This window comes from Phyllostomus hastatus, unplaced genomic scaffold (genome assembly GCF_019186645.2).
Source record: "Phyllostomus hastatus isolate PE091 unplaced genomic scaffold, TTU_PhHast_1.1 phas_contig_16, whole genome shotgun sequence".
Classification (NCBI taxonomy): Eukaryota; Metazoa; Chordata; class Mammalia; order Chiroptera; family Phyllostomidae; genus Phyllostomus; species Phyllostomus hastatus.
In genome coordinates, this window is record NW_025333643.1 from 15,505,748 (window position 1) to 15,532,390 (window position 26,643).

Consider the following 26,643-nt stretch of genomic DNA (forward strand, 5'->3'; position numbering starts at 1 on the left):
GCTCCTTAGTTCAACATTGATCATCTCTGAAATCCTTGTTTTGAAAAGTTGCTGTTGATCTGGGCTTTACCCAGGAGTTGGACTCTCAAAATTCGTAGTGGAGCCAATTATTTCAACCATACAGGTAAGACCTGGATGTTACAAATAATGAATAAATACAGCTTTAAGGAATTTCTGGAGTGTTCATTTTCCAACTACATGGCCCCAGGTGTTAAATCTGTATTCAGTGTTGGCTGTATTTCCCCCAATTTTTAGGAAATTATTAGTTCTCTTGATGGCTTATTGTGTGAAACTGATGCCCCTCCCTTTCAGAGTAAGGATAAAACATTTTTTATCTTAGTTTTATAGGAAAACATGAAACTCTAACTTAGGCACATTAAAGTATATATGTTCCACTCATACTTTCAGGAACAATGCCGTAGCCACTGTGTATCCCCAGGGGTCCCAGTCTGAAAGCTGTTGGTCCACCAGGCCCAGGCATAAATAATGGTCACAACAGTGAACATTCACTCATTTGCTAAGTGCTTTTTCCTGGGTTGGGTAGTTCACTTACCTGAATCTTGGATGTCTCCAAGTTCTCCAGATTGCTGGAGTTAAATTATTTTTTTAAAAAAGATTTTAGGAAACAAAAAACCCCCTAACCTAGGTTTCACTCCACAAGTAGTTGTTACGTCATTCACACTCTGCACAGATCCTTGGTGGGAGGGGTGGCTCTGGTGCTCCAAGTACCCTCTGGCTTGGTCATTGTCTTATTGGCGTTTTGACCTCCATTCTTACATTCCCTTCCTACTCTTGCCCTCTCTTTTCTGCACAGTGTCATTCCACTGTAGAGCAATTCTCTTAATTTTTTCACAGCCCCAAAGTACGTCCTGTTCAAGGCTACGCACAAAACAGACTTTACAAAAGTGGCTGTGAAGGAGTAATTTAAGTAAGGTTTTAATTTTTGGTATGTCTCCTGTTGTCTATTTAGAAAATTGAAAGCCACTGCTCTATACCTTTACTGAGATTGAAAAGAATTGGCATTTTTTGTGTGGGAGAAAAATAGAAATGACTGATACTATAAGTGGGATGACTCCAACTTCCTAACAGTATTTAACTTAATGATGGTAAGTCATAAAATGGTTTTGTGAACTTGTGAATTTTAGTTATAGAATATACTCAGACATAGGCACACACTAGTTTCAATAGCCTATAACAGAGTAGCTCCCATGATTTTCACACTGTCACTTGATAAGCCTCCTTCCCTTTAATAATTTAGAGCTGGAACCTAGTCATGTTCATTCATTAACATAAATATAATCTGACACCCAGGAAGAAGAATGAGTAGTTTCACTTGAAATGTATACTAGACAGAATCAAGAAAGCAAAACAAAACAAAACAAGGCATGTTTTCCATTCTAGTAACCATCAACCACATGGAGCTAAAGTAAGTTGTTGGAACGTTATTGAATTACCAACAGATGAAATCCATCAAGTGATAGTTTGTTGACTGAAACCATGTGTCTTTGACATCATATGCCCTTGGGAATCCTCAAACTGTTCGTTCTTGCACCACAGAAAGTAAGAGGAATGGTAAAACAGAAAATAAAGTGGGTTAGGCCAGAGGGACTCAGCCTTGGCTGCTTTTAAACAGTGTGATGCCCAGGTCACTGCCCAGCTCTGAAGAGGTAGAAATTCCTGGGGGTAGGACTCCATCAGTGTCATTTTTTTAGAGCCCCAGAAAATGCAATATGCTGGCAAGATTGAGTTTTTGTATTAGACTGAAAGTAACAATTGGTGAAACATGGAAAAGGATCTCAAAAATTATGAAGAGAAATGCAGACAATGATATCCCTTATACATCAAGGTTACAGACATTACCAGGGATCATGTGTTTTCTGATCAGAGCAAATTACAGCAGTAATCTCTGGCATCAGTTCTTTTCTGTTTATCTGGACTTTGAGGTGTCTCATAGATTATGTTTAGTTAACAAATGGAGCCATCACTTTTTTCTGAAATAATTTTTTTTTGGATAAAGGCAGATGTTCTTGTGAAGTACCTAACTTAAGAAGATTAAAATCTTTTGAAGTAAGTGAATTGAAAGATATTATAAATATATTGTCTAGAACTAGACACCTAAATGAATTTTAGAAATATTTAAATATCAAAAGTCAAAGAAAACACAAGTATTAGGGGAAAAAAGATAGTCTGCTTATTAGAATTGGCCTATAATAGGTTGATATTAATTTCTTTGACCAGCCAAAAGGTTTTAAAAGAATTGAATTGGCTAAAAGGTTTGTAAATCTTCAGGGTTTGAAATGTCTGAACAACTTTTGCCTGTAGAAGGAAAAATGAAGGGTGAAATGTTGATTAAATTTCTTTAAGATAATTTTGAGTTTAGGAAGCCATAAAGCAAAGCTGGGAATGCTTTTAATCCCATCTCATGATTTATTTATAGATTATTGAAACTCCATAATTAATAGAAATTATAATTCAAAATGGTACTTATCAGAAATAAAGAGTAACACCCACCCTGACTTCTGAAGCCAAACATTCTTAGGTGTTTGTACATATCTCAATGGTTAAGGCCCCAGGGGCACACCCTCCCCGCCCCATGCCTTTGGAAATATCCTTTACAGCAAATTAGAGATACAGCAGTCTCCTATTCTCTGCAGTTTCACCTTCCTTTCACACTTTCAGTTACCTGTGGTCAACCGCAGTACAAAAATATTAAATGGAAACTTCCCCCCAAAAAACCAATTCATAAGTTTTAAACTGCACACCATTCTTTGTAGCATAATGAAACCTGGTTCTACCTTGCCTGTCCTGCCTGGGATGTGCACCCTCCCCTTGCCCAGAGACTCTGCACTGCAGATGCTCTCTGTGCCTTAGTCACCTAGCAGTCCTCTCCATTATCAGAGCAACTGGCACCGTATTGCAGTGCTTATGTTCAAGTAACCCTTATTTTACTTCATGATGCCACATTACACAACTTTTATTATAGGGTATGGTTACAATCATTCTATTTTACTATTAGTTATTGTTGTTAATCTCTTACTGTAATTAATTTATAAATGAATCTTTATGGTTGGTATACGTACAGGAAAAAACACAGCATATCTAGGGTTTGGTACTATCCGTGGCTTCAGGCATCCACTGGGGGTCTTGGAACATATCTCCCTAGGATGAGGGTGGGAGGAACTGTTACAATTTCCCCTGATCCACAGGTTACAATACTGGTAATACTTATCATTATTAGGAGCAAGTTTATGTGCCTAAATCTTGCCAGGTTCAGCATAAACACTGACAATGATAAGTTGAGCTGATGAAAACCAATCAATACCATTTCCCACACTTCACTTCTGCAATGTTTCACAGGATTACAGGTGATTAACTACAGAAGAATATGTCAGCAGTAAAAATTAGTGTTATCTGTGGCCCATGTTTATTGGTTATTTAATTTTTATAAGTCAAATTATTTTGACTTAATTTGATTTTAAATTGTATTAAAACCACCCAAACCCAAGGCAAAATATTCATTAAGATGTGAAGCTCCAATATTCATGAGACATGAACTTGAACTTAGATTTATTCTTTGTTATAAGTTAACTGTATTACCTACAGTTATAAGTCTGTATAATTTAAAACAGGAGAAAGAAAATTCATCTAAGGTGACCAAAACCTCTGATTTAAGTGTTCATCTTCAGCATACCTTGTTTTAGACAAAAGTGAATCTGAAGGGGTTTGTGAAATATCTGGGCAAAACAAAAACAAAAAGCAAAAAGTCTACTACAACCCTGAAAGAGCATGCGCGCACACACACACACACACACACACACACACACACACACACACACAGCGATCCTGGGAGACATGTTTCTGGGAGTTCTGGTGGAGTCAGAGCTTCCAGGGACATTGTGTTTCTCAGAGAAGGCTCTGTGGGTGGATAAGCCTGTGAGAAGCTCTCCTGCAAATGGGTTCTGAGGACAAAGAAATTGGAGAAATGCTGCATCCTTCACTTCTCCCCCTGCATGTTGGTCTATAACAGCCACTGAGAACTTCAGTAAAGACCTCTCCAGTATTTTCCCACATTGTTTGATTGTGGGCTTCTTGTACACTCCTATTAAATTGGTTGACCTTGACTGGGATTTTTGTTTTTGGAGACAGATTTTGGGAAATGCTGACCTGTGACATGAAAGGCTGACAATGGAGGGAAGAAAGAATCTGCACAAAGCAAAAGAAGGAACCACTGAGAAACAGGGAACCCAAACTCTGGCAGGGTCCTCTGGTGCCCGTTCCACAGTGTCTGTCATGTCATGTTGAATTGACTTAAGTAATCACAGATTCCATGTGCCCCTCTGCAACTGAGTGCCTTCAGACAACTAACTTCACAATTTCCAATCTGAATCTCACTTTTCTCAACCATAAAATAAGAGTTTAAAGAAATGATCTTGATTTTCTTTTCTAGGCTCAATTAGATGAGTCTACCTGAACTATCATAATGGAAGAAAAAGAGAAAATAGGATTTGCTTGACAAGAATTCTCTTTATAACCAACTTTTTTGGAATGCAAAATAAATGATGTTTTAAATAGAAATCCTATAATACAGCCACATGTGGATAGGTGATTCTTAATCTTCATTATCCTGGTCATTTTGAGTGAAAATTCAGTACAGAGTGCAACCCAGAATAAACCCAGTTTTAGTACTGTACTTGCTATTATCAAACACTTAAAAAAAAACACTCCAGAAACTTTCAGCAGCTAGATCTTTAATTAAAGCCAAAGGGCAACTTTAAAATTAGTTCATTTAATTAATTGTCCTTCAGGTTGTACAGTCTGTGACTACACTATTCTTGGTTATTAATCACAGTTTGCACTTCAAAAAATCAAGATATGGTTGAAATAACTGATTTAAATAAAGCTAATCTGAACTATGGAGAAATACAATAGGGCAAATTATTTTGCAAGTTTCTATACTTTGCATATGTCAGTGTTTTCCTTTAATAGGAAATAAAATTAAATTAATTGGAGAGACAATGTGTAATTGCCAGGGAAACTAAATTATTGATCTGATGCCACCTATCAGCTGACAGTTTTTTCCCCACAATTTCCATTACCTGACCTCTGTGATTAAGTAAGTTAGAGACTGAAGGTTTAAAGTCACTTGCGAGTTGCATCCCAAATTATATGAAACAAGAAACTGAATCAGTCCACAAATGGACACCAAATTAACTTAAGATGTATATCCATACTGAATCAAATGACTTTTTCAGGATCCATGTGTAATAGTCAATTTCAGATACAATGTTCAGTACACATTTGATTAGAAAAGTAGAAGCCAAAGTCTTGAAAATGGAAACTAATAACAATATGGACTCCTCCCCACTGAGACATGTGCCATTAGGTAAAGCTTTTGTGGTCTCATCACATTGGATCTAATCCATAGCAGTGGTTCTTAACCACGACTGTACATTAGATTTGCCAGCAGAGGTTTTAAAATTTTCTGACTTTTTATAAACGTCCCAGGAGATTCTAATATGCAACAAAATTTTAAAAACTAGTGAAGCAGAATAGCCCAGTCAATAAATTTTCAAGTAAACTTGCTGTACCATTTTGGTTTAAAATTGGCAGTGTGAGGCACACCTGTTTCTTTTTCAACTCTTCTGTAAAAATCTCAACAGAAATGAAGCTACTTTTTAAAAAAAGACAAAATGTAAATGGTAGATAATAAAATGTAGTGGTAGATATCATTTTGAGTGTCTGCTTGGTTCACAAGAAACTCCTTGACTATAGAAGGTTCTTATGAACCACACTGGGCCACTTGGAATCCTAAGTCTGGATTTTTAAACTGAAATTGAGAGCTACTATTTCTGTATGATTGGATGTGTGGGCTGTGAAATGGCTGAGTGTTCTGGCAGGTGGACAAGTAGCTGAGAAAGTTATGTGGGGAGAGGAAGAGTGGGAGAGAGGGAGAGAGAGAAAAGAGAAGTGAGAAGGAGAAGAGATCAGTAACATGAATCAGAGGTAATGCGTCTAGATTCCCAGGGTAGACATCTGTCATTTCTGCCTGCTTGGCATCCCTCTCCATTTTGTTAACAGCATCCTCTTCTCCATTGGGGACTACTCACTCCCATTCCATACGGGCTGGGAATAACCAACAAGTCAAGCCTACTAGCTTCTTGCTCCCTGAGCAGAGACTCAGGCAGAAAAAGATGGTGCTGTCATTTTGGTGACTATATCAGGAGAAAGTTTTGGTTCCTATTACAGGATCCCTGGAGCTTCCCTGATTCCTGTGCCTCCTGGGTCTGATCATTTAACAAGTCTTTGAATTCTGGGGTCAAGGGTGCATGTTGCTTGCAATTCAGTTTTCTATAGTTCTCTTGTCCTAGCTCGAATCTGTTTGGAGGCTATATAGCATTTTGTTTTGGGTTTTACTAGGCACTCATATATCCTTAAGCTTTTTCCAGCTTATGTTTTTGATATTTGTAACTACACACCTTATCTAGGACAGATTTCTAATTGACTCCCCTATTTATGTGGATATTTCCAAGATTGACTAAAGCAGGAACAAGGCCTCCTAAGCCTTACTCCAACCTTCAAGGTCATAATAAAGATAACACTGTTTTATCATTCCACATGCTTTCTGAAGCTTCAGTGAGTTATTTGCATTTTCTAAGTATAAAGATCTTGGGGAGAAATTCATAACAAAAATATACTTTGTGAACAATAAGATTAAAAGCTTATTGCACATAAACATGGTTCTAAATAATGTATGATCCTTTGAATAGGAGCCCAAATCTCCCCTGCAAAAAGGAGCTCTTACTTCCTCTCTCAAATAGCATTAAATAAAATTATAGTACTGCCATTAAACCCAACTGTGTACCAGTAATTTTTCATTTCCAATGGTACTCTTCTTTATTAAAAATCTTTATTAAATAACAAAATATGCCAACTAATATAATAAGTACTTCCTTGAGCTCAATATCAATATACTTGGCATACAATTCAAGGCCATCTTCTCAAGTGCAGCATGGAGAGTTTTAGTGACAAAACCCTGAAGACCAAGGGAAGCCTCCCTGAGTTCTCGAGGCCCAAGTTAGAGAAGTGGTGCGGTGTCCCGGTGTTTGAATGGCTGCCTTCTTGTTAACTCTGGATCCATGGAGCTAGTTTGGATCACATTATTAAAATTCAGAGATAATTGGTAAAAAAAAAAAAAGAAAGCAAGGCACAGTGCTAAGCAACTTAAGTGATGAACAGTGTTGTGATCTTGGTCAATCTCTGGATGAACTATAATGAAATGGAAAGAGCAGGGCCAGTGCCAATAAAATGTGATCATAAAGCCTGACCTCTCACCATTCTTAGAAGAGGATTCTAAGAATCTAAGAAAAGGTGAATATCACTTCAGAATATTATGGTAAAGAAAGTGGGGTAAATAAAAAGAAGCAGTTTAAAAGGTATTCTTCTGACCATCATACTTTATTTTTAATACAAATAGGTAATAAAATAAAAGGTACCCAGATTATCTTTAACAAGAATATATTTTCTGTATACCAAGCCATCATTTACAGAGTAACACTGCAAAAATTTTGAATAGCTCTTAATTGGTTTACATAAAATTATATGAAATAAAATTATATGTAGGATGAAAACCAAAAATAAGAACCAACTCAGAGTCCTAAAATCTTGTCTGTGTATTAATTCCTTTTCAGTTCCAAAAAGTCACACATGTCTACAAAAAGAATGTAGGTATTCTTGACATTGAATATTATTTACAAATGAAATTCACCTCTCTCAGTTGCTTCTGATTTTGCGAGTCTGCTGCCTGGCACACACGTTGTGGTGTCAACAGAATCAGAATTGCTGACCTGATCCACCTGGGGGATGGCCATTCTTTGCCCTGGAAGGACGGATTACACCAATTCATAATATTTCCCAGTCTGGGGATCAAAGTAACAGTTCAGACATGGGTCATACAGAAGAGTCAGCACTTCCTCGTCTTCTTCCACACTCAATTCCTCTTCACCTGTGGGAAGGGGAACCACAGACATGTTAGCTACTGGCCTGGCCTGAAATTTCTAAACATCAGAAGAGCAGAGAAGAAGGAATCACCATCCATCCCTGGATAGTGCATGTGGGCAAAGTGTTGATGCTGGAATGAAGGAGTGCTACAGACATGATGAGACTATGCAGTTTCAGTCAGAGAAGAGACAGCAGTCACAGGGCCAGCTTTGGTACAAAGGATAAGAAAAACTGAGTGTGCCTAGAAAATTCACTGTTGGGATTATACCCCCAAAATCCTGAAACACTAATTCAAAAGAACCAATGCACCCCAATGTTCATAGCAGCACAACTTACAATAGCCAAGTGCTGGAAGTAATCTAAGTGCCGATCAGTAAATGAATGGATCAAAAAACTATGGTACATTTACACAATGGAATTCTATGCAGCAGAAAGAAAGAAGGAGCTCCTACCCTTCCCAACAGCATGGATGGAACTGGAAAGCATTATGCTAAGTGAAATAAGCCAGGCAGTGAAAGACAAATACCATATGATCTCACCTATAAGTGGAACCTAATCAATAAAACAAGCAAGCAAGCAAAATATAATTGGAGACATGGAAATAAAGAACAAACTGACAGTAACCAGAGGGACGGGGGATAATGGGTGAAAGAAGGGGAAGGATCATCAAGGAACGTGTATGAAGGGACCATGGACAAGGACAACTGTGGGGGAGGAATCAATGTGGGATGGGGGGTGGGTAGAGCGGGGGAGAGTAATGGGAGGAGAATGGGGACAACTATAATTGAACAATAAAAAAGAAAAAAGAAAATGAAGTGTGGAGAACTGGCAGGGAGGGGAAAGGGAAAGGGCCAAAAGACTAAGGGTTATGTTAGTTAGAGTTAGGGAAACTTGAGAAGGATTCAAGGTTTAAAGACACAAGTCTAGACTTCTTCATGGGCCAGAGCTGTGAAAATGCAAAACAATGTGAATTCAATGACCTAACAAAAAACTCAATCCCCAGTCATACATTCTTAGAAGACTACCAAATAAACATGAATTAAAATAAAATGTTTAGAACATACAATACAATGTACAGATGATGTATTATAAAATTGTATACCTGAAACCTATATAATTTTATAAATCAATGTCATACCAATAAATTCAATAAAAATTAAAGAAATAAATAAAATGTTTAGAAATATAAATAAGATACATAAAGCATAGAACACATATGGAAAACAAAATGGCAGGTGATCTGTAATTTCACTGGAGGTAGGAAGGTCTGTCCACTTTGCTGGGAACATGAATGTGGCTTGTGGATTTCTTTGTTGTTGCTTCTGTGACAGCCATTTAGACGGTCTTGGTGAGGAGAGCTCCTACTGCCTAAGTTATTAGCAAGGTCTGGCTGGTTTCCAACAAATGGCATGGAATGAAAAAAAACCAACTGTTTTACAAAGATGCTTCCTGTGCACCTTATGTGTGCCCAATGTTGTACTATGTGCTTGGGTACTTGATGCCATCATTGGCGAGTGCCTTCTGAGTACTTCTGAAAATCCCTGTACTAGGAATTCAGAAGCTGGGAGGGCAAGACCTCCCTGCTCTGGAGAAAATCAGATCAGGCTCAGGAAGGAAGGGCTGATTAAGACAACACTCCTCTGTCTTCCTTAGCATAGGCTACTAAGGTCCGAAGATACCAAACTTTTGGGTCATGAGCTCACTAGGGTCAGTTTTGGAGGATGAGGGGCATGGGACAGGGCTGGCATGTAATCCTGAATTTTTTTTGAAAGGGTGAATAAAGGATTGTGAAACAAAGCTTGTGATCTTGAGTCACTGCCCAGAGCAAGGGAAGGTGGTGGTAATGGTGGGACTTCATTTTTTCTCCCCTGCAAATCAGATTAAGTGGGTGCATGAACATCATTAGCACAGTGACAAAATGGAGTGAGGTCCAAAGAAGTGGAGCAAGATGGTGAAGTGAGCTCTGAAACTGTACCACAGCCATTCCTCTGCTCATCCTTCTGCCATCCACCCAAAATGTTTAACGTGACTGTTTCCCGCTAGGTGTTGGGGACATGATGGTATAAGAACCGGCTTTGTTTGGAAAAAGTGTGCAGGGACCCAGGTGAAACATGAAATCAGCAGACTCTCTTGTGCATCTAGATCCAGCAGTCCTTAACAAATGGAGTGTAACAGAGGAATGATTATGTCTACCTCACTCACTAACATCTGGGTAGAGCCCTCACTGGTTTAGAAAGCACTTTTTCATGCAGTAGCTTACTTGACCCTCCCGATCCTGGGAAATAGGAATTATTGTGTCCAACTTATGAATGAAGAACCAGGGTCTGCAAAGTTAAATAGCTCATGTGAGGTCACTTAGTAAGTTAGAGGGATGAACTTGGGTTCTCAATTCAGCGCTCTTTCGACTATACTGGCTTGCAGTTTTTATTAAGAAGGAAGTGTAACATTTAATTGGGAGCTATTATATTACAGGAATTTAAGCATGGAATTAACAGTAAAAAATTGTAAAGGTGTCCTACATTTAAAAAAAGAACAGCCTTGGAAAAAAAGAAATTTGATTTGTCATGTTTCAAAAACCACTGACAAAGATGAGAGAGTCCACAGGGTAGAGCAGAGGCATATAGCTCAATTAACCTGAAGAAACTGGCCTTACTAAATCCAGAAAAGAGATGGCGTGATGGAGGTAACAGCAGCCCTCTGGCTTTAAGTATGTAAAGGGTGGCAAATGAAGAAGAAATTAAGAAGATTCTGTGGGGTTCCAGGGGAAAGCAATAGATTGCCAAGTGAAAGTTATAAGAAGAAAGAATTTGACTCAGCACAAGGAAGAATTTTCTAAACATTTGAGCTGACCAGAAAATGGAATGTGGATTCCAGGGAGGGTGAAGCAGGGGCTGGGGCCACCATCTGTAACAAATTTTGTAGAAGAACCCTGCATACAGGGGACCAGCTCCAGTGATCCCTGTGGTGCCTTTGATGAGTTTCTGCAACTTTTGGCTGCAGTGGCTTATGTCCTTGAAGTATGACAGGACTTAGCTAATGGGCACAATGCTAGTGGTAGCTGACCTGAGCACCCTGTATAGTTTCTTATTAAGAACAGGAGCTCAGAGAAGGCAGACTGCCTTTCCTTCATTTTCTGTTGTTACCGTAAGAGTGGTCCCCAGGGCCCTGCCTCCACCTGCTTCATCTAAGTGGGAGAGGTTGGAAAATGCTGTTCAAGTGACTGTTTTATATGGAAGATGACCCTTTTAGGTCACTTCTGTACATCAAAGGAGAGTGCGCATGTCTTTTACTTTCACATATTCAATCTATCAACTCTTTCATATTTGGGCTACTTCAGAGAACAGAACAAATCAGTTTACTGATAACTATTGTGTGCCTGCTATGTGACTGAGCAGTCTGGATGCAGATGTGACAGATGCACACAAAGCAAAAGCAGCTACTAATGGCACCAGGAGTTAAACTGGGAACTGCAACTGCAGGAGGTGGAGAGTGCCCCTGGGCTGTATGATTCAACAAACCTGGGGGGCGGGGAGGGAGCTCTGCTGCTTTCTACCTGAATAATTTTAGGTAGGTTACAGGTTATTTCTCCTCACTGGACCTTCATTTGCTCATTTATAAAATGGGAATAACAATGCCTATTTCAAGTCTTCATGGTGGAAGACTAAAGTAATTAGACACTGGATAATATGCATAGCATAGTGCTCTCAGTAGTTCAATAAATGATCATTACTTTTACTATTAAGGATAATAATAAAATAAACCATGGACTACAGGCTACGATGTTTTTAGTAACTCAAAACAGCATCATTGATAAAGCTTAAAGAATGAGAAGAGGCGTCACAGAGATAAGCAGCATGACATTCAGACAATGGAGTCACACAGATCCGGTCCCGATCCTACTTCTACCTCTTCCCAGCTGTGGGACGTGGGGAAACTCACTACTCGGAGTGTCTGTTTCCTCATATTTACAGTGAGGATAGTAATAGTGCCTGTTAGAGTACGTATGAGAGCTAAATAAAATAATACCACACATATACAATAGTAAGTATTTAAAAATTAGTTGTTATCATCATCATGAAAAACGTAAAATATTTGAGTTAGTCACAAGTGGATTATGTTCATTATACCTTATTCCCTACCCCCAAACTATTATTTGTTTGATTTTTTTACTACCAAAAAAATAGTTGGTTTGAATGAAACCCCAACTAGTTTTATATAGGACAAGGTGATGAATTAATCTTTAAATAAAAACAGTTTTATACCAAAAAATCATGTTTTTCAAAAAGTAAAACTAATTTTTCCATCATGTGTAATGTTCAAACCATGTACCACTGATTGACTATGAGGTAAACTGTCTTAGAGATCTACTACTGGAGATTTTGTTTTCGTGCCCTCCACACACTGGGGGAAATTCTGACCTCTGACACATAAGAGATGCTATGCATTCTGTGCCTCTACTTTCCAAAAAGATAGTTTGAAGCTGATGCTATTCAATTAGAAAACTCAATGGTTTTTACAACCAGTCAGGAATCTTTCAAGATGACAGTAACTGTTGTAATTAGCCAAGGGTCTCTATCACCTGACGGCCTGCCAAGGGAGGGAGTAGAGGCTCTGCTACACAGCACATATGGACTGAAGCAGTAACTGCCACAGAAATGCATCAGTTCCCATACAGATCAGTGCAGAACTGGGCCTTGTGCATTACAACCATAGGGTTAAGGCAGGTTTTGTGGGTTTTAGTAATAAAGCCTTATGTGGATGTATTTTAAAACTCTGCCAACAATGACAGTTGTACAAAAATTGGGTGACATGATGTATAATTTTACACTGAAATAAGTGCTTTAAACTTACAGAAAAGGTTTTTTTCATTATAACTTAATTTCAAAGCCTCCAACTTACATCATTTTGCCATCGTAATCCCTATGTAATGAAATTATAATATCATTAAGCAATTACCACTATGATGTCAAGCAATGGGAAGTGTTTTGAAAAGTAATGATTGTGCCTGGGTATGGGGTAATTTTCAGTCACATTCTTGGACAGTGCAGTGTTTGTTTTCTCCTGAATGTGAAAGTGCTCCATTGAAAGATTGGCTACAGAAACTCTAAAAGGACAATATAACAAATAAAACCATTCTCTCCTACGAGACTAAGAGCATCTGGTCAGAGGTCCAAATTACATTTTTATTCTTCTTCACATAATAAAGCTATTTTGAATGAAATAAAATTTCCTTTCAGATAATAATCTATTTACAAACTTTCAGCTTCACCCACATTGGAACTGGTTAATGGCAATAACAGGAGAAGAACCAGTGGAGCCAGACCAAACACAGCAACCCTGGCCCCTTGGGTTGGTGGGGGCGGATCAGGCAAATACTCCCTCCAGGTCACCTTTGAAAGTCAATGAATATAAATGCTTAATTATTTATATTTAGTGTGTTTTAAGTGTAAGTAATAGAAAACCTATATACACAAGCTAAGTCTTCAAGCTTGAAAATAAATGATGTGGTACCAGTTTATCAGATTTAAATTCTCTGAATCAAGACACTGTACTTGATTTTTGATTCTCTGACACTGCTATCTAGAATTTTTTTAAAACAAGTTAATGCATTTTCTCTTTTATAGATCTTGAGAACTGATTGACTGTGTTTTTATGTGCATACTAATACCCTATTGTTTAAACAATGCAAAGGCGAGTGATCACCATTGGGAACAGTCAGCCTTAGGATCAATAAAGATGACATTTTAGATAAGATTCTGCTGAGAACCAGGTGCTTGCAAACTCTACAACCAACATATCTCACAGGAGGGCCAGATTAACTTGCACTAAAACCTGAGAAAGTCCACCGAGAACTGCTGAATTTTGGTTTTCAGCAAATACTTTCACTCAAATGGGAGAAAGATAAATGATCAACAATGGAATAAAAAGAATGAAAAGACACTTTCTTCCTTTAGAAAGCTATATTGTTTTCTGGAAGGCAAATAACATGCTATGATTACAGTTCATATTTTGTTTGGGAAATAAGTACATTACCCCTTTTGTAAAAACTAGTGGCTGTATTTTACTTAGAAAGTGCCATTTAAAGTGACATGTGGAAGGATTTAGATGATTAATTAGGAGTAAACTTCAATTTCATTCTTTTTGGGTAGTTTCCACTTGTAAATGTGCACAGTGTATCAAATCATCATGTTGTACAGCTTAAACTCACACAATGTCATGTGTCAATAACGTCTCAGAAAAGCTGGAAAAAACCCACAAGACAAATGTGTAGCTTTCAACTCTGAATGTGTTTTATCTCACCTGAAGGAAGGTTCCCAGCCAGACTACTGGGCTTGGAAGCCTACAGAACCCATAGAGCCTGAAGGACCTGGTTTTAGGCAAGGTGGCCACCTTGCAGAGGGGGAAAATGCACTCCAGTCCCAGCAAGGGATGCTGGACCACACCCTGGGCCAGGACCCCTTCTGGGTGCATTTGGGGGTAAGTAGGTGGGGCTGTGGTTCCACAGGGCGAGTGCCCCAGACACCAGCAATGTGTTTACTTCTCTGCTGGAAGGTTTGCTGCTAGTCCCCTGGAAAAGAAGGCATCTCTTTATATTAGTGAGGGTGTTCACTCCCCCACCCCCCATCACTTCTATGCAGATAAGACACCCCTGGTACCCTGCCAGCCTCATAAGAAAAAATATCTCTCTGCCCCAAGATTAATCAGAGAATAAAAGACAACACTTACCTCACAGAGGAAGGGGCAGGCCAGGGATTCTGGGTTCAAGAATGTCATAAATACTAATGAATCATTCTACAAGCTGAGTTGGAGTGGGTCTAAAGAGAATACTAAAGAAAGTACATTTTTACCCAGAAATCTTCAAAAAAGAGAACTCTCTAAATTAAAAGAAATTGCAGTGGACATTTCAGCTATGCAGTTCTTACTGACCTAAAGTGGAACTCTACGCTCCTACAGCAGCACAGGGGTGAGGGGTGGAAACTGGCCTGGATCTGCATCCCGTTCCACATTCAATGGGTCTGTGACTCAGGCTGGGACCTTAACCTCACCTGTAAGGTGGGGACGCAACATAGCCCCACACCTGGGAGTGCTGGGACTAGTCATTGTGAGGCAATGCACAGAAAAACTCAACCTACCTACCTCTAGGCACATGGTGGGAGCTTTATTAACACTGCTTTATTAATGCTGACTTCTATCATTACTTTTAATCACCAATATTTTTTTTGTGGGGGGAAGGCCTCCTTTGCATCTTAAATCTTCAAGAAACAGGGAAAATCCAAAGAGTGAACCAAATCATCCTCCAGTTTCCCATGGGCAGAAGCTTCATCCCCCGACTCATCAAACACTGACCAGGGTGTTTACTATGTCCTAGGTGCCACAGAGGGTACCAGAGTTGTTCCATGAAACATAGTGTTTGGTGAAGTAACTAATAAAACAGATTTTAGAAGACTGCTTTAGACTCAGATAAATGTCAAAAAATTGTGCAGTGTGACCCAGGGCTGTGAAAGCATTCCTCTGACGGCTCCAGGGTGGGTGGCCAGACTCCCCCCTCTCTAGTTGGCTGTGAGCAGCCATAGGATTTCTGTAAATTCTTAATTAGTAATTTAGATATTACATCTATAAAATAAGCATCCATTACCTGTTTATGTTTTGTGAGAAATTAATCAATGTTCACAAAGCAGTATCCTATATGGCTTTGCCAAACAAAAGGTACAAAATGAGGCTGGTAACACTGAAGGCCCTTTGGAATGGCTTTCTTAGTCAAGATCTATGTAAACTGGAAGAGAGACTGCATGCCTGAAGAGAGAGTCATTATTATTCCATTTTGGAGCTGGTAAGCATGAATAATTTAAGGGTCATCTCTGTAAAGGAGCAAATGTCAAAAACAAATTGACAACTATTTTTCAAGCCAAGTCTGGTTCACTTTCAAAAGGTCAGTTTGGTAGTCTTGAGTAAGTTCTGAAATCTTAACTCCCCATTTTTACATTTAGCCTGAGCTCCAGGAAAACATATTTTTAGTAAGTGTTAAGCACACCTGTGCCCATGGTAATTGATATTCATAGTACATTATGGCCCAGGAGGAACTGTGAAGAGCTGTCCATTTCTCTATCCGGGTGAATGGCGTGGAGCACAAGGCTTTTCCTGCTGGCTGGTCGGCTCCCTAGGCCATTCACTTTAAGGAAGCATTTATACACTTGAGAAATTCTGGCTGAGCAAAAACTGTGGCTGTGACAAACTTGTACTCAATAAAGTAGGGACTCAGGCACTCACTTCTGTATGGCCCAGGCCAAGTTTTCTAGAATTTTGTCTGGGTGAGGCCAACCTTGCCTGCGGTTAAAGCACAGTTGTGTCTCCCACTGCAGGGGTGGCAGTGAAGCACATCACTTGTTTGCTTTGCGTCCCAGTGTGCGTGTGTAAATGGGGTAATAACAGCGCCTATGCTTAGCAGGCTATTCAGAGAATTAAAGTGCACTTGTAGGCCTGGGTCTCAGGCAGATGAAATAAACATTAGTTATTATTGTTTTAGCCCAGAAGTCCAAAGACAGGAGAGCTCGTTCCCCGTGAACCAGCCTTCAGAATGGCCCTCACGTCCCAGTGCAATAGTTGTGCAGAAAGGCACTGCTGTGGGGAAGCCTGGGTCCTGAGTCTAGCTTGGGCTCTGACACGTGTCCTTGGACAAGGTCAGAAGGAAGGGGTGGGGCTACATCAGTGTCTTTAACTGGTTCATCAGGGCCCTGGGCAGTTTCTGATACCGTGACTCCCCCTTCAGCCAGAGCAGTTCTACATTTAGCTCTTTTGTACTTTGGGATTCCATGTGAAATTGCATTTGAAAGAAAAGTTTTCACTGCTTATAAGTAAAGTTTAAGAGCCATTGCATAACATGATCTACAACTGTTTTAACTGCTAAAATGTATGGTTTAACACTTGCATTGTTAAATTTTAGAAATAAACCTAATATACTGAAAAATCAGAATTAGAAATCTGAAAGTCAGATTTCAATGAATTACTTTGTTTTTCAAGGTTGTGATAAGACATGACCAGTTGAACATTTCTCTCCTCTTCCCTCTTTCTCATAATAAATAATAAATAAGTAAACAAATCACAAATTACAAATTGTGAGAAGACTATGAAGAAAATGTACATAGTGAAGTGACAGAGACCAACTTTCTCAGATAATAGGCTACCAGCACACACCCAGGGCTGGCAGTCCTGAAGTCCAGTGATGATCTTCTTCTTCTATTTCCTCATGCCCTTTGCCTTGCCCTAGAAATGGCAAGCACAGTCACTGCAGCCATAGCCCCTCCCGTGAAGGCAGTGTGGCCACCTGTCATCTCTGACAAGCCTAGGAGGGAGGGGGAGGCAGGTCCAGGGCTGAAACAGGGGACCAGAGCTCTGATTTTTTTTCCTTAAAGAACTTAGCTACTGAGCTCTTAAGATATTTTAATTCACTTTTCCTGTTGATTAGGAATTTTCAACAGAAGAATAATCTTTCAATTCCTGGTTTTATACATATTATTTTTTAGATTATTTTGATTATTATTTTTAATAATCAAAATAGATTATTTTGAGCAAATAATCTATTAATGTGGTTCAAAACCAAAATAGTACAAAAATAGTGCTTGGGTTCTGGGTCCAGGCTGCTTATATTCAAATTCCAGCTCTGCAAATGACTAGTCCGGTGACCTCAGTTTCCTTAGCTGTAAACAACAACTACACACAATTAGTATCTTCCTTAAGGTGTTGTGTGAGGGCTAAGTGTAACAACTTAGCGCAATGTCTGGCATATAGTAAGTGCTAAATTAATGGTGGCACGCAAGAGAAACCCGGAAAGAGTCCCAGACTGCCTACAACTGAGCCTCCTTTTTCCTTCTGATGACATAAACTGGACCCACTATTCTTCCTTGACAAACAGTTTTACAGGGATGTCCAACCTGTGGCCTGCAAGTCGCATTTGGCCCAGGATGGCTATGAATGCAGCCCAACACAAAATTGTAAATTTACTTAAAATATTACTTAGTTTTATTACTAAGATATACACATTTTCTATATTAGTGATCACAAACTTGGGATCTGCTCAACAATTTTAAAAGATTATTGAAAGGGCCACTGCATAGTTAGGGTTATTACGTGAGGACATTTTTGCTTTTCTATGGTGTTGGGTATCACGAAAATTATGCACGGACCTTTTTTTTTGCTCATCAGTTTTCGTTAGTATTTGTGTATTTAACATGTGGCCCGAGACAACTCTTCTTCCAGTGTGGCCCAGAGACGCCAAAAAGTTGAGCACCCCTGCTTTATAAGAACAGAAGAAAATACTATCTTGATATATTGGTAAGTATAGACTGTGCTATGTTGTTTAAAACTAGGCCAATAACATGTAAAGATTAGCCAGATAAGAAACACTAGTTTCTGATGGTATTAATTAGCTCAAACCACCCAAACATATGAGCAAAGGAAAAAGGGACCACTGCTAAAAATCTAGGGTGGTGTGCCGAAGGGGTGGTAGATCTGGTTAACTGTAGCCAGAACATTTCGTTTTTATAGTTTTCTCAATTTAATTTGTTAATTTGTCCTCAATGGAAGTTCTGTTTACCTTCAACATAATTGAGCTCCTGGTGTCAAAACATCACTTTGTAATGGCGGCAACTTTCAGAAATCCTTTCAGCCGTGTACCACTAATGCGTATCCTGGGTGCCTTTCTTTGCTCATGGACCATGCTCTCCATCCCTGTGCCTTATTTAGGACACTTAACATAACGTATTATTTGTTCCCTCACAGCAAAGTCTCCTTCTGACAGCCCAGATTCTATTTTTCTGTCATAAGTAATTATAAATGTACACCTCTAAAGATTCCCAATTTGAGGGGCATAATCTGTTTCAGATAGTAAATCACAGAGACATCTCTATCCCTTGGGCAGCCAAAATGTACAATTCAGATGTATGAGCTTTCACTCTGAATTATCCATACCTGAAGAAAAATGGATGTTCCACTTTCTCCCTGGGGCAGCTAGGAAAAAAAAATACTCCCCCAAAACTGGCACCTTTCTTGGAGCAATTTATATTGGTTTCAGTTTTTTTTTTAACCTCAGATATAGAGCTTCCATCTTCAAAATCCAACTCAGAAAACTGCCTCAGATTCCCACTCTGAGGTTATTTGTCATTCTAATTATACACTTTAGATCCCCATTCCCCCACCTCAAGTCCTCTATTTCCACCAGAGATTCTTTTCCGTTCCTCCTTTCAATACTCCTGCCAATCATGTTCCCTGTTCACAACCAGAAACTAGTGGTTCATTTTTACAGCTCTCACCAACAAAGGGAACCTCAGGCAAATTCTCATTCCTGCTTCCTTCCAATTTTTCCATTGCTAACACTACTTACCATAGCTCTGTGCCAGCCTTTGCTTTATGTCAACTATAATTGAAATATTTTTTAAAAATTGAAAAAATAAAATACACCCCAAAATAACCCCAAGTCTCCACTGTATCATTGTATTAACAACAAAAACATGTATCTCAATGATATTAGAATATTGAGTCTGCTTTATAATAATACCAACAGCTAGGATTTGGCAGATACTATTCTAAGTGCTTTGTATATGGTATACCTCATTGAATCTTTGTGAAAAACTTTCAGGTGGGCACTATTATTAGTCTTACTTTACAGATGCAATAACCAAAATTCTCACAGGTCACACAGCAGAAATTGTTAGAGCTAGAATTCAGATGAAGGTCAATTTGACACTAAAGCCATGCTCTTCTTACTCCTTAAACTATGTTTTGTTCTGTGACTAACCTTTAGAAGAACAAGGACAATTTCTCTCATATTCTTTTTAGTTGTAAAGAAGCTATCATTGTATAAAATGAGATACAGGTTACCTATGTTGGGTGTGTGAACTTAAGCAATCAACATTTAATGAAGATGGTGGCATCTCAAAGTGACTGATTATCTCTATTTATAGTTAATTATTTCTATTTTTTATGCACAGCATTTTTCATATTCCCACCTTGGGCACTCAGACTTCTGGAAGAGTCCTGATGCTGCTCTGCTGGCTGCTGACTGGGAGGAATGATGGGTGGGCTCAGCATATTTAACCAGTCCCTAAAAAGAAATGAACACACACATCTGTAATTCCATGTGCAGATTTTACCCAGGGGATTTGTAATTCCCTGGAGCTTCCACAAAGAAACATTTTTCCTTTTTCATATTTCAGAAAGATAAGATGTTTAAAAATTAGTGTTCACTTTTGCAAATTGGTTAATATAGAGTCAATCACTTAACTAACTTCAGAGCTCCTTGGCTTACCATGGGGTTATGTCCTAATAAACCCATCATAAGGTAAAAATACCATGAATTGAAAATGCATTTGATACAACTAACCTACAGAACATCATAGTTTAGCCTGCCCTACCTTAAATGTGCTCAGAATACTTACATTAGCCTACAGTTGGGCAAAATCATCTAACACAAAACCTACAGTAAAGTGTTCAATATCTCATGTAATTTATCATGTATACTGCTTTTGTTTCATTATAAAGTTGAAAAATCGCTAAGTCAAATGACTGTAAAAGGGGAATTGTCTTAGTTGTTCAATAAATACTCAACTAAATAAAGATGACATTCTTATCAAAAGTTTATTGTTATTAAAGTGTAGCATAAAAAATTATTTCAATAACTCAGAAGAAATGCATCAGAGACAAATCTCCTGAGAACCTCTGGGTAAGAAAGCCTAGCAAAGTCACATGTCACATGTCATGAATGACAACATTCCACATAGTGATTCAAAGCAGAGATTAATCTTGTGGCAATCATGGAGAAGCCACAATGGTGGGAGTTGGTCTGCATTAATTCGGGGCTGTATAGCAGTAGAGGCTGAAAGAAGGAAGAGTGAGGGGAGCTGGGTCCTTGGTGACTCACTACTTTAGTTCTCTCATTATGAATGGGGACAAAACCACTCCAGAGCACCCTCTCTACATTCTGTCCCTCTCCCTCCAACTTCCAACCTCATCTCCTAATCTCTTGACTTTCCTTCCTTATCCATTCTTTTCTAGTCTCTTGTTCCCTCTAGTAGATACCTGGGTGGGTGTGATGCAAGTGGGTGACAACCAGAAGATGTGAGTCACTGTGCATTTTACTTCAAGCCTTTCTCACCTCCAAGCTCACTCCTGTGCCTCTTCAGGGGAAGAGAGCAAGTAGAAGAATGTGAAGGATTTTCCAACATGAGTTCTATTTCTTGCATTGATATAGTACCCTGTAGTTTACCTTATTCTTCTCAACAGGAGCCATGTCCTCATGACTAAACAACTTCTTTCTAAATTTCTGTACTTCCCACTGTCTTTATCTATAATGAGAGATAGTCCCAACCAGTGACTATGAGCACTGGCTCTTCAGGCCAATCCTGGCTTCGCATTTCCTAACATAAGAACTTGGTGAAGTCACTTAACATTGTATACCTCACATGTATAAAAAGGAGATAATGGTACCTCAGAGTTTTGTTGTTAGGATTAAATTTTAAAAAAGAATGGAAAATATTTGGAATGGATCTTGGGTGCAGAGTTGCACTCAATAAATTTCAGCTATGACCACTATCATCTTCATTACCAATGAGGACCATAGTGTGACTTTACTTGCAATGATAAACCAAAGTAAGAACTGGATTCTGTTGAAATTATAAAGGGTGATAGTATGATTACACATCTGTACAGTAGAAGTTTTCCTTGCAAGCCATTCACTCTTTTTGTATAAAAAGTAGCAATGTAAAAATTACCTATTTCCTATTTGTAATATTTTAAGATACTTTCAGTTACTGCTCAGCTCAGCTATCACTAGATTATGGCCAATGAAATAAGCAAGGTGAGCATGTTGTATAATTGAATTTCATAACAACACATTAAGGACATCAAAAAGGATTTGTCACAGACTTCCAAGCTAATGGAACATTTTCTGATAAGCACCTTTTATTTAGTCCATTTAATGATAATAGACCAAAAATTCCTATATTATAGAAAATTACAAGGTCACATGCAAATTACCTGCTCGGTGACCTCATTGCTCAGTAAGAGTGATGGAGAGCAAGGATGAACAAGAGAGAAATAATGTTATCATACGATGACACCCCCAGAGACAAGTTAGAAACTCTACAATGGCAGTAGAAGCACCTACTCAAGGTCCCCTGCACATGGGAAATAAATGTGTGTGGGGGGTGGTTTTTGTGTGACTGCTACAAAAACAAGGCATTCATTTCCTAGGCTAATGATTTGATTAATGTTTTTCCTTCTTAGCAGTAGCCATGAAAAGTATAGGCATCTTTTTGTGATTTTTTAAAAAATTTCAAATTTATCAAAAAGTTGCAAGATAAGAAACTAAATGTCCTTCACCCAGACTCCCCAACTTAAACATTTTATCACATTTGCTTGGGATCTATCTATCTAGCTAGCTACCTATTGTCTATCATCATCTCTCTGTCTAAACAGAGGTTAGCAAACTATGGCCCATGGGCAAAGTCTGTCTGGCCCACTGTCTGGTGTATACTGCCTGCAAACCAATAACAGTTTTTGCATTTTTAAATGGTTGAAAATTTAAAATAATAATGTTTCATGTCATGTAATATGATATTTTTGGACCATAAGATGTACCCAGGTTTTAGATGAAAATAGGAAAAATATTTTGAAGCAAAAAATGTGGTAAAATATTTAATAACATAAATAATAATATTTCACCAATATAAATGTAAACAGAACTCAACAGCAGCATTCACAACCATTATTCCTCCCAAATTTTGGTGGGGGGAGTGCATCTTATAGTCCAAAAATACGGTAACTATACAAAATTCAAATTTTAGTGGCCATAAATAAACTTTTATTGCAATACAGACACGTTCACTTGTTTACACAGCTACAGCATTTGTGCTATAATGACAGAATTAAGTATTTACCTGGCCCTTTACAGAAAGAGTTTGGTGACCACTGCTCTGTAATCATGGGCTCATATTGATTTCTCCAATGCTAACACAATACCACAGGTCTGTTCTCATCTTTCCTCTTTCCACATTTGTAACTCCCTTCCAACTGTGAGAAACCTGGCTCTCACAACCTCAATATTTACTTATTTTCTGAACTACGGAGCCCACCAAAAGTCATTTTAGAATTGTTAACAAAACAAATTAAATAACCAGTAGAAAACCCCAAACCTACTCTCTAGGGTTCTCTGTTTATGGTTCTTTTTATTCTTCACTCAAAATACTAGGTTCAAAATTTACTTGGGCTAGTTCTTTTCCCTGCTCTTCAGTGCCGTTTTATAGATGGTCCTGATTTATGATGGTTAGATTTACAATTTTCAACACTCCAATATGTGAAAGCAATATGCATTCAGGAGAAATTGCACTCTGAATTTTGACTTTTTCCTGGGTGAGCATTATGTTGTACCATTTTCTCTTGTGATACTGGGCAGTGGCAGTGAGCCTCAGCTCCCAGTTTGCCATGCGATCACAACTCATAGTCCACAGTGTGTTCATTGTGTTAGATGATTTTGCTGAACTGTAGGCTAATGTAAGTATTCTGAGCATGCTTAAGGTAGGCTGGGCTAAACTATGATGTTTGGCAGGTTAGGTGTGTTAAATGCGTTTTTGATGTAGGATGGGTTTATTGGGATGTAACCCCAAAGTAAGTCAAGGAGCTTCTGCATTATTCATTTGAAATATACTTACCAGCTTCTGTTTGTATTACATTTTAGGTTTTTGTCTCCATCCTTATTGATTTTTATTACTTGTGTTGTTGTTGAGTAAGTTAAACATTAACAGTTCAAAAGTCAAAAGTACAGAGAGGCACATTTGGGTAAGAGTTATGTTTCCTCCACCCCTTCCAGTCCGTTCCCACCTCTCATCACTTCCATGCCCACCACATGCACTGCTCTAGAGTGGGGAATCAACTCCATTAGTTCTGGTATCTCCTTTCTATGTTTCTTTTTACAAAACAAAATAAAACCAAACCAAACCAGGTACATGTGTATTTTTATTTCTCTTCTTTCTTATGCAAAAGGTAGCATACCATAATTAATTTTTTGCATTTTCATTTTCCAATTTAAAATATAGCTTGTAAATCAATTCTACTAGTTCATAGCTTCCTCATTTTTACATCTGCATAGTACTCCACTGTGTGGATGTATTATCATTTCTTTCACCACTCTCCTATGTTTTCAGTATTTTGCATTATTGCAAATTAACTGCAAGATTATTGCAATCAATGCTGCAATGAATAACCATGGGCATATCTATTTTTGTATACGTGGAGATGTATCTTCAAGGTAAATTGCTAGAAATGGGATTTCTGGAACAAAAGGTAAACACATACTTAGTTTCGTTAGATACTGACAAATTGCCGCCACCAGGGTTGTTCACATCTGCATTCCTACCACCCATGTATGAAAATGCTGGTTTCTTTACGGCCATGTCACAAGAGTATGTTATCAAGTTTTTAATGCTTTTTAATATGAGAGATGAGAACTGGTATCTTAAAGTAGGTTTAATGTGGCCCTGGCTGGCGTAGCTCAGTGGATTGAGCACGGGCTGTGAACCGGTGTCGCAGGTTCGATTCCCAGTCAGGGTACATGCTTGGGTTGCAGGCCATGACCCCCAGCAACCGCACATTGATGTTTCTCTCTCTCTTTCTTTCTCCTTCCCTTCCCTCTCTAAAAATAAATAAATGAAATCTTAAAAAAAGTAGGTTTAATGTGCACTTGTTTTCATTATGAGCATTATGAGTGGGGTTGACTGTCTTTTCATATTCATAGGGCATTTATGTAACATTTAAGTATATGCATGTGGCTAATTTATATCTATATCTATATAAATATTTTGTCTGTTCATATATTTTGCCCCTTCTTTTAATCAGGGTTTTTTTGTCTCTTTCACTTATCTTGTCATTTGTGTTTGTTTACTTTGTTTTTGCCATGCAAAAGTTTAAAAACATTTTTCTTTCTGTAGTCAAATGTATCAATCTTTTATTGCTTCTGTATTTTGAGTCATACTATATGGTGCAGATTTAGGCTGGTGTAAGGTGCATTTGATTTTATCTCTTAAAAATAACTGCAGAATACCCTTGACAAGTGATATTTTAACTTAAGATTTAGATGATTTTATATCATCAAACCAACTCATTTGTTTGGCTTTTTCATTAAGTAAGCATTTACAAAGTATATTTTGGAAAATGTTTTCATGTTAAATATGAAATATTGGGCTAAGCAAAGCCAACCAGGACTTTTTCTTGCAGGACTTTGGAGAGCCTTTAAGCCACTGGCTCTCCTGAGAGGAGGACAGAGTGTGTGGCGCCGCCCATGTGTGTGCATCTGGAACTGTTGCATCTCCTGGTATCCTGAGTCCATGACCACACCTTGAGAGATGCTGCTTCAGGTTATACTGTTTTCCTGTCCTGCTGACACTGCTTTTGTTGGTTTGTTTTTATTTTACTTTATGTATATTTAATAATTTTATTTTTCCAAGCACATCGTTTTTTGGTGACTTAATAAGAAGAAGAAATGTATAGTCTAGTACCTGTCTCTTACATGTTTATGTTTTTATATGTGATATTTAATGTCAGTCCATTGCCTTGCCTCTTGATCTACTCCTTTAAACCTCCATGCCTTCCCAACAGTAGGGAGCCAACATCCAGTGTGTGGGAGTTCCAGCTCAGGCTCACTCACGGCATGCCAGTTCTAGCTTTAGTTCTGAACTGTTTCCTTGGCTTTTTTTACCCAGACTACCTTGCTCCACAATCTGTTCTTGCTCTTTGCTCCACCATTTCCATACTTGCCTTGTCTTTGTACTTGATATCTTTTGGTTGCTTTCCTCAACTCTGACTATAATCTTTTTCCTGAGGATGGTCTTCACCTACCTGTTAGGAAAGACTCTGGCTCCTTAGTGGGTAAGTATCCTTCTCAATCAAACATGCTCCCTCCCCTGCCATCCTCATTCTTCTCATGGACGCAGGCAGCCCTACCCCCCCTGCCTCTCCTCTCAAAACTGAAGAGAAAGGGCCTTGAGGCACACCTACATGTGCTGAGGTGCGTAGGTGTGCCTGTCACAGGAAGATTTACTGTTTTACTGTCACAGGAAGTAAAAAGTAAAGCAGTAACATTTTCTGTTTTACTGTCACAGGTAGATGTTTTTTACTCAGGAGTCAACACAATGGATTTAAATTAAGTACCACATATAAAAATATCATGCAGATGAAGAATAAATACCATCTGGTGAACTTTCACAATGGCCAGATTTACCTAATATTAAAGCCTTGGCTGAAAAAGAATGCCACAGTGTTGATATCCCACATTGAGCATTCACTGAATCAGAGTCGATCACATATTTTCATAGCTGGGATGACATCTTTGGCTAAGATGAACTATGGCTTCAGTTCCTTCATTTGAAAACAAGATTTTGCTTACAAGATAATTTTACTAATTATTTCATTAATATGTTTCCTATAAATACATCATGTATGTATACACACATATACACATACATGCAAAAACATGATATGAGGCCAAAAGCTCAATCATCTCTCTACATATACAGTGACCACTTGCTGAAGTCCTGTGTGCCAGGCCCTGGGGTTCAAAGAGTTCCGAGTCAGATGGAAAAGGCATTCTCACCAGCAGAA

At 38.5% G+C, this 26,643-nt stretch overlaps 1 protein-coding gene across 3 annotated transcripts in view; it reads right to left on the reverse strand.

The window, feature by feature from the left end:
- Positions 1-7,449: 7,449 nt before the first annotated feature.
- The window catches only part of CFAP20DC (CFAP20 domain containing), a 249,323-nt gene continuing 230,129 nt past the window's right edge, over positions 7,450-26,643 (reverse strand). For 2 of the 3 annotated variants that reach the window (XM_045832298.1, XM_045832297.1), the window contains 2 exons: positions 20,001-20,095; positions 7,450-8,002 (listed from right to left, as the gene is read on the reverse strand). In XM_045832298.1, coding sequence (XP_045688254.1) covers positions 7,890-8,002; positions 20,001-20,095 — 208 coding nt within the window. In that variant the 3' untranslated portion in view covers positions 7,450-7,889. The remainder of the gene's footprint in view (positions 8,003-20,000; positions 20,096-26,643) is intronic. The other variant, XM_045832299.1, reaches the window with a different exon arrangement.